Genomic DNA, 9366 nt, shown 5'->3' with positions numbered 1-9366 from the left:
CAGCGAGGACGCTGGGCCCTGAAGGGGGGTGGATTCTGATGTCCCACATTCAATGGGGAGGAGAACAAACCAGACGGCTTTTAAAGCCTTGAGGGAAAGCCCAACGAGGACAATATTTGGCCTCGACAATATCTGGCCTTAGTTATTAAAATTAAGACCTAAAACTGATTTCCGATTATGTCACACTCTTTCTCGGTCTTAATTTATACCCAAAAAGTAATTTTAACAACGTTTAAGGGTTTTCTTGTAAATATGTATAAGTTGAGTAGACACGAGATCGAGTAGGTGCAGAGAATAAAAATTGAGAGAATACAGCAATAAAGATAGTCATAAATGCGTGGGTCTTAGTTCATAATATATATGTGATATTGCTAGCATGATATCTCAACAACCAATCAATCTCACCTTGCTGCTCGATCCCTTTCCATGTTGCATCACGAGAAAATCCCCACTATAGTTCATGTAGGCTCATAACGGTGCATTATTACATTCTTTTGGCGTGTATTGTTAGGAGAATACCAAGCTATATATCTCGTGGCTTCCTGTAAGGAATCTCGAAAGGATTTCTTCAAAGCTTGTAAAGAAGACATAGAAATAACACTTTTCGATTACTATTAAACAAGATAGAAATGATCGTATTTTCTTCATCTCTCGACAAAATCGCTTCTGACCTTATCTTTATCTCGTACTCTTCTTCCCTAAGGAATTACGAAATAGTCTAATGTTGTCGGTAGGTCTAATCATAAACATGACTTACTATTTCTCTCTTTATATCTAACGATCGTCTCGTGAACGTTAACTCGATTACTTATTCTTCACCTATATCCTCTTAGAAAAATCTCAATGGAAGCATGAAGAACTTTGACTTTGACCAAAGAGAGTGTAATACACGCGTGGGTGTAAATTAAGTGGGGCCGTATTATTATTATTATTATTGTTATTATTATTAATGATTCAATAAAATTTATAAAAAAAAAAAGTAAGTGGGGCCCACATTTGTTGAGATGTGCATCATACCGTTAAATTTGTTGACCAGAATTTCCAGATTTTCTGACTTGTGTCGCCCACATCAAACCCTTCTTTCTCACCCTTTATTTATATATATATATATATATACGCACGTCATTCAAAAGTTCCTATAATATTTTTAAAATTTTTATAAAAAATTAAAATGTCGGTTAGACTAAATTATAGTTTTTGGGGTTCAGCGTCTTCGCTGGCACTCTTTTCTTCTTCCAATTGATGTGGGACCGTCCCCAAATCCACCCTCTTTGGGGCCCAGCATCCTTACTGGGTGTCTACCCCTTTTGGGGAACAACGAGAAGGCTGGCATATCGTTCGGTATCTGACTCTGATACCATTTGTAACAACTCAAGCCCACTGCTAGCAGATATTGTCCTCTTTGTGCTTCCCCTCAAGGCCGTATACTATGGGAAGGTTTTTACACCCTTATAAATGGTGGTTTGTTCTCCTCCCAACGAATGTGGAACATCACACTTGTATAATTTATTTGATTATAAATAGATAAATTTCACACACTATTTTACGTGGGGTGGATTAAACAAATATTTTCACCTATAAAAGAAATTAAAAAAAAATCTTAACGTTCAATATATGGACAGAAATTGTATATTTCCCTCTCATAAATCATTTTTAAATTTTTTAATATTAATTTAAATATATATATATATATATATATATATCGGCTAGGTGAAAGTCGGTTGAACAGTTCATGTCCAGCCAAATCACGTGATGACATCGTCTTCACTCTGTTCCATTATAATAATAATAAATATAACAAATTGTTTTGATTTAAATAAATAATTTAAATTTCATTTTATCTTAAAATCAAAGTCAATCCAAACATTCGACAGAGCTCCCAAACGACAATTTTATTTAGATTTATTTATTGTTGTTATTTTCTGTTTGTTTCTCGGGAAAATGATGTTCTAATTGTTGGATGTTTGGTTCACCTAATGTATCACGCCCCATAATGTTTTATTATTTATTCGTTATTTTCTTATTTTTATCGTAAATTTAAAGTCGTATTTATTCGACTATAATTCATATGTTCATTTGGTCGTTGATTAATTTAATTAATCGAGTTGGTCACTAATTCTATACCAAACCTATTTTCAATTATCTCTAAAAAAAACATTATCGTTTTGAAGTAGAAAGATTCAATTCAAGCTGGTTTAAAATGTTACCGTAAAAATTATTTTTTATTTTAAATATTATTTTTAATTATTGGTTCAGTGATGTTTTATCGGATTGTATTTGAAATTAATATTTATAAGTAAATGAGTCTCTACGCTCGTAGAAAGCATGATAACCGTACGACATTACATCCTCAACCGTTATTGTATGTACTTAATTAAAATTTTAATATATAGTCATCATATGTAATGGGCCAAAAGCAGATTAACGATGGGCTTGAACTGTTATAAAATGGTATTAGAGTCAGTCATCGGACGATGTGAGACACTGATTAGAGTAGAGCTTGTAATGACCCTGACCCACCGCTAGTAGATATTGTCCTCTTTGGGCTAACAATGGATCCGGGTCGTTACAAATGGTATCAGAGCCAAACACCGGATGATGTGTCAGCCTTCTCACTGTTTCCCGAAGAGGGGTAGACACGAGGCGGTGTGCCAGTAAGGACGCTGGGCCCAAAGGGGGTGGATTTGGTAATAGTCCCACATCGATTGGAGAAAGGAATAAGTGCCAGCGAGAACGCTGGGCTCTGAAGAGGGTGGATTGTGATGTCCCATATTGGCTGAGGAGGAGAACAAAGCAGTTTTTATAAGAGTGTAGAAACTTTTCCATAACAGACACGTTTTAAAGCTTTGAGAGAAAGCCCGAAAGGGAAAACCCAAAGAGAACAGTATCTGCTAGCGGTGGATTTGGGTCGTTACAGGGCTAGACCCTCTCCATAGTAGATGTGTATGATGTGAGGACGTTGGGCCCTAAGAGAGGGAGCGAATATGAAATTTATTTATTTTTTTTTTCAAAAAGAAAAGATGAAAAAAAGTGACATTTTGTATTGTGACATTCTTTTCTTCCTGTACTTAAATCCTTAACTTTGGTTTATCAAAATATGATTGTATAAAGTTACACAATATTCAAGCAACGAATATTACAAATATTATTATTTTATTGCAATTTCCAAACACAAATATTAGGCGATAAATGAATAGTCTGTTTGAACCATGCAATGTCCCATCGAGAATCCAATTCTTGTGAATAATGTAACGGCCTAGTTTATTCTGGGCTTCCCTCAAGATTTTAAAATGCATCGGCAGAGATTTTCACAAGCCTTTGCTGCCAAGCTGCCCCATGTCTGACTCTAATACCATTTGTAACAGCCCAAGCCTACCACTAGCAAATATTGGGACGATATCTGCCGGTGATGAGCTTGTATTGTTACAAATTTTTTGTGAAAATTTTTGTCTCGACCTGTTCGAAAAATAAATGGAAAATTTTGTGGAGATGGAGATTAAAAAAGGTGACAGGAACGAGTCTTATCTAATAAACATCTCTGTCTATAACACGCAAATAATCACGAAAATTTAGACATAATACATAAGTTCTAGAAGATTGAGGACAATGTAAAAATCTTTTAAGAGGAAGACAATTGGAAAACATAGATTCCATGAGTTGACAAATTCAAAAAGTCTACCAAGATTATTAAATATTGTGTCTTTTCAAACCAAAAAGTCCATATTTAGTCACCATCACGTTTTTATTTATATTTAATCTTCTCTTGTTCTTCTTTTTGGTTTCTTCGTTTGTTTAGACTCTCACGACGTACGGAAAAACATTATAAAAAATCTACAATAACGTTTTTGTGTAAACTATCACATCAATTATTTATTGTAGTGAATGAACCGATACCACAATCAAATAAGAACTTAATCATCTCTGTTCCCGTTTAGTTAACATAGAAAAATTTCTCTCCATTTTTTCTCTCATTCCTCGCTTAAATGTAAGGGGAAAGAGACTCGGGAAATAAATTAGCGTTTTAAAGTCAAAGAATTAGCTTACATGTCATTAATTATCAGTGTTTTTTCTACATTGGTTTGCTATGACTTAATCCAATCCATACAACATAACGGTCAACTTCCTTCATCTCCAAATTTAAAACTCTAATTTTTCTTTCTTTCTTCTGTAATTATAAAAACCCTTCACTTCTTCCATTAAAACCTTCAAACCCATCAAAACCCACTTCTCAAAATCCCTCCTTTTTCACTTCTGAATCCAAAAACCTCTCCTTTTCTTCATCAATGGCAGCTTATTCGACTCGGGTTGTGATCATCGACACCAAGTATGTGCAAACGGATGCCAAGAGCTTCAAGACGGTGGTGCAGAAGCTGACGGGGAAGGACCCGGTGGCGGAGGAGAATCGACATGGTGACGGTGCCCGGAACTCGAGTTTTTTGAGAGATTCGTCGTTCAAGGAGTTCCAAAGAGTGCTGCGAGAGATGCCAAGAGTTGGTGAATGAATTGCTTATGATGATCTTTGTTGCTTAGTATTATTTGTATTTATTGACATATAATTCTTTTATTCTTTTTAGTTTTTACTGATACATTTCATTAATAAATCTCCGTTATTTATGAGTAATTTGCTCTTATCTTTCCCATGATATCATGATATTTGAAAAGTCGAAAAAGTAATGAATTTTTAGTAGAGATGTCTACAGACTAGAGATGGAGAAACCTTCTCTATTCCCGTTCTCGCCTTCTATTTCATTCTGCATTCCCATCTTACCTCTTAGTTCCTTCTAAGAAATCTTTAATCAATTTCCCAATTTTTAATAAGAAATAAATTTTTTATTATGGGTGTTTGTATTCAAGTCTCGAGAAGGATTGACCAATAGTTGACCAACGAAAAAAAAAAAAAAAAAAAGTCTATACCGTCAACAAACACTATGAAGATATTTTCATGGATGACATTGAAAATCCGATCATCATAGTTCAACAATCTTTCTCTGAAGCTAGTACAATATCATTCTGCAAGTGTAACAGTCAAGCTCATCGCTAGCAAATATCATTCTCTTTACGTTTTCTCTTTCGAGCTTCCTCTCAAGATTTTAAAACACGTCAATTAGGGAGAGGTTTCAACACCCTTATAAGGAATGTTTCATTCCACTCTCCCGATCTAAAGGAATCAAATTTGTGTTTGTTAGGTTCGGGTTCTTCATTCAAGAAGATAATGGAAGCAGAGCAGCAGCAGCAGCAGCAAAAGCAGGCCATACAATATCAATCTAACATGCCATAGAATAACTCAAAAAACACTTAAAAGAAACCAAACATTTAGCAGTTTTTAAGATTGAAACTCAGTGATATGAAGAACTTCAATTGAAGAAGAGTTATGAACAAGTTCAGCCACAGAAGCTAAAAGTTTCACCAACACTTCAAACAATTCACAACTTGTCTGAATTTCATTGTCCAACCTATACTTATAACTACTGTAATCAAAGTTTACCACCAACACTTGGGACATTCAGAGTTCGCCCGTTCAAGATGGCTTCATGCTTCCCGGGCGAGTAACCCGTGGCCGAACCGGTGTCTTAGAAGGACTTACCCTACAAATTTTCATGAAACAATGTAAGTGAAAAAAGGTATGAACCAATATATTTAGAACAGTGAGAGCTTCACCAGACCTGATTGGCTGAGATCCCAAGATCATGCCACTGCAATTCAGTGCTTGAAGAGCCGTCTCTGCCTGTTCACACAAACAAACAGAGCTGTTCGTACAAAAAAAAGTAACCAACAAAATATCTAAGCAGAGCAAAGAAAACGCTTACCATAGCAAACTCGACAAACGCTATACGGGTCGAATGCAGCTGATCCCCCAACAACCTCAAGCGAGTTACCTAAGCTCAAACAGGAAGATTTATCGGTTAAAATCTTCGAAAACGTGCCAACATGAATATGCCCTCTTTGTATAAGCTATATATCTTACCTCACCACAAGATGTTTCAAAGAAACTCTTAACTTCAGCCTGAGATACCTGTAAACAAAAAACATGAGTTGTCGACCTCGGATTGAGATTGAAGGAGATCGAACGAGGAGTATGGAAGGACAAGAAGCATAGAAAATGATATCGAATTCGGAAACATCAGCACCATCGTGTCATCAGATAATAAGTCGGTATATTTTACGTAATTGCATAATCTAAGACTTGATTTAGAAAAGAAAATCTACAGCACCGGAGCAGAGATACGAAGAAAAAGTAACGGACTTGATGTTTCTATATGCACAAGGCTAGTGCACGTTGAAGAAGTTACGAAAACCGACCCCGATTACCACAAACCATAGCAGAAGAATTGATTAAAGAACGAAGATGCTTGATTTATGGGAATCCATGCACTAATTTTCTTCTTAGTTTGGGAAAAAGTGAAGATTTTACCTTCTTATCAATATTTGTGCAGTAGATAGTTCTTGTACACATATCCCATTCGTCGTTTGACTGTAATAAACGTATAAGAACGAAAGATCGAATCAGGTTTTACACGAGAACTTTGTACGGAGAATATGAATAGAATATGAATATACCCGTATAGGAAGAGATCACGAAACACCATACCTTAGGGAGAAAGGTAGGATTCACAGGAAGAATGGCAGTCTTTGAAGGCAATACCTTAACTGGATAAGACCCGACCACCGTCCCGCTAAGGCCTATGGCTGTTCTAGCACTATCTGTTGCCAAAACATTCCAGGGTGGCATGTAAGATCAACTTATATACTTCTCTTTTCAGAAAAAATCATGAAGGTGTGAAGATTAACTTACGCTCATTAGCAAACTCCACAAAAGCAAAACGAAGAACTGAATGGGGATCGCCACATATTCGGCAATCATTAACCTTTAACGATATAAAATTTCCACGTAAGCAACGTCTTCGATTAAGTTTCGAAGAATATTCAATAATATAAACCAAATCAGCGCCTCGTTCGAGCATAAGAACTCAAGAAAAGGAGAATACTTAATTCGAGTCAGTGGACCGAAGTTCATGCTCGTCAAAGTACACAGAAAACACTTTCTTTTCTGCAAACGTGAGGCGAAATAATATTCTAGAGATGGAGAATACTTACATAACCACAAAACTCCCTGAATACCTTGGCGAGCTCCTCTTCAGAGACCTAGATTTTAGAAACAAACGTCTCATTCTAAAATAATCTCGAGCATTATAACGAAGACGCTAAGCTTGTAAAGATATGACCGATACTCACATCCTTATCGATATCAGATACATAGACAGTCCTCCTTATACTTTCCTCTTGCTGAGCTCTGACAGATCTATTGTTATTCATTCTTCTTCTCCCCTGGTTATTAAAGTCGCTTCGTCTCTGGAAAAAGTTCGATATCATTCAATTGAATTCATGGCGATTCATTCCTTTAAAGATTCTAAAAATTAAACGATTTTATAAAGGCATCACAACTCTTTTCCTATAGGAGCAAAACAGAGCGTTACGAGATACGAAAGGAATATTTTACTACATGCTATCATGCGTCCACCAATACGAAAGCATGCCAATGGAGCTCGATAATCTCAACATGGTCAATATGTTACAAGAATTACGAAAAAGGAACAGTCCTAGTTCTTATCGTTCTATTTATCGACAAGCCACAGTTCAGACAAGCATTCTTCAAATATTGGTAATAGTAATAGAGTCAGACCGTAGAGAACGTTATCGGTCTCAAGAGCCTAATACAGAGATAAGAACTTAAGGAAATATGATGAAGCATCGATTTTGATTATATTTTCGAATCGAGCCGGATAATAATTTAATTAGCTTCATCATTCCAGGCAGATAACGACTAGCTATCGTCGTACTAACAGATCTGAGGCAATCTAAACGATGATCGGAAGGCGAACACAAAAGCTTTTTCGAAAACGATTCTCCAAAATAGCATGAGAAATGGGAATGTAGGGAAGAATTGAACAAACCACAACAATGAACAATTCACAAGTAAACTTCATAGCATTAAACATATACACCTTATCTTGAAAAACAATCAGTAAGAACAAACAGTCCCAGATCAAACAAAAATTCGACCGAACCGATTCGAGCAATGAAATTATGGATTGAATGTAGATATCATCAAGAATTTCCAGGGTCAACGACAGTAAATCATACTAATAGCACATCCCAGAATAAAATTCATTGGATTAAACATAAACATAAACATAGTTCAATCCAATTCCAGCATTTCAATTATGGGTTGAATTCCAAAATCCCAAATCGAAACAAGAACAGGAAAAGCAGATCAGATTAAAGAATTCAAGGGAAGAAAAAAAAAAAAGAGAATACCCTGCGATTGATATCACCGTCCAACAGTTGATCGGCGACGTGAAAGGCTTTGGCCGACGATCGAGTATTGTTTTGATAATAGAATTGAAAATCTTGGCGATCATGATGAGAGTAAGAGGAAGGGAAAAACTCCTTAGCCAAAGGGTTCAAATTACTGAACATTTCAGCGAGGTTATTAGCATCAAATTGTGATTTGGGTTTCATCTGCGGATCAAAATTCTTGGCAGCCGCTGCCTCACCGGAATTCTCAGCAACCGCGGCCATAGAATGAAAACCCAGAAGGGAAATATGAAAAATATGAAAATTAAAGAGGAAGAACAGGTTTCTCAGTCCATTTGGAAAATCCCAGCAGATGGGTATGGTGGAAATTGGGATTAAGAGACGGAATGAAGAGAACCCATTTGAGAGAACCAAGAAATGGGAAGAGGGTGGGGAGAAAGAATGGTTTTTTTTTTTATTTTTTTTATTTTTTTTTTGTTGGAAAAAGAAGTGAATTTAGGGTTCTTGAGGGGAGTGATCAGAGAGAGAACAGAGGTAATTTGGGTTTGGGTTTGGCCTACTAATACCAAACTCTCTCATGGGTTTATTCGCTCTTCTCGGAGAGAAAAAGAGAGAGAGAGAGAGTGCGCCTTAAAGTGAGTGAAGAGTGTGGGGACGTTTTTTCAGAATAGAAAATGGACAAACAAAAAGAAACGTAAATGCTGACGTACCCTTCTCTTTTCTTTCCCCACCTTTTGCTTCCATCCGTTACTCCCACAACATCTCTCTCAGGGTTGTTTTAAAAATCTTGAGAGAAACCTAAAGACGACAATATTTACTAACGGTGGGCTCAAGACGTTACAAATAGTATCAGAGCTAGACATTAGGCGATGTGCCAGGAAGCTAAGCCCTGAATGGGGTGAACATGAGGCAGTGTGCCTAGCTAGACATTAGGCGATGTGTCAATGAAGAAGCTAAGCCCTAAATGGGGTGAACGTGAGGCAATGTGCCTAGCTAGACATTAGGCGATGTGCCAATGAAGAGGCTAAGCCCCGAATGGAGTGAACATGA

General features: G+C 36.6%; 1 protein-coding gene across 1 annotated transcript; it reads right to left on the bottom strand.

The window, feature by feature from the left end:
* Positions 1-5298: 5298 nt before the first annotated feature.
* On the bottom strand, positions 5299-8943 carry LOC111437638 (polyadenylate-binding protein-interacting protein 9-like). Its single transcript, XM_023075702.1, has 10 exons — positions 8317-8943; positions 7234-7350; positions 7096-7143; positions 6794-6866; positions 6590-6702; positions 6413-6472; positions 5966-6013; positions 5808-5876; positions 5664-5725; positions 5299-5585 (listed from the first exon to the last, which is right to left on the bottom strand). Exons 1-10 carry the CDS (start codon positions 8578-8580, stop codon positions 5519-5521), a joined length of 921 nt encoding a protein of 306 aa, XP_022931470.1. The 5' UTR covers positions 8581-8943; the 3' UTR covers positions 5299-5518.
* Positions 8944-9366: the final 423 nt, after the last annotated feature.

This window comes from Cucurbita moschata, unplaced genomic scaffold (genome assembly GCF_002738365.1).
Source record: "Cucurbita moschata cultivar Rifu unplaced genomic scaffold, Cmos_1.0 Cmo_Scf00064, whole genome shotgun sequence".
Lineage (NCBI taxonomy): Eukaryota > Viridiplantae > Streptophyta > Magnoliopsida > Cucurbitales > Cucurbitaceae > Cucurbita > Cucurbita moschata.
Note: the sequence above shows the minus strand (reverse complement) of the source record. Positions and strands in the feature narration are given on the sequence as shown.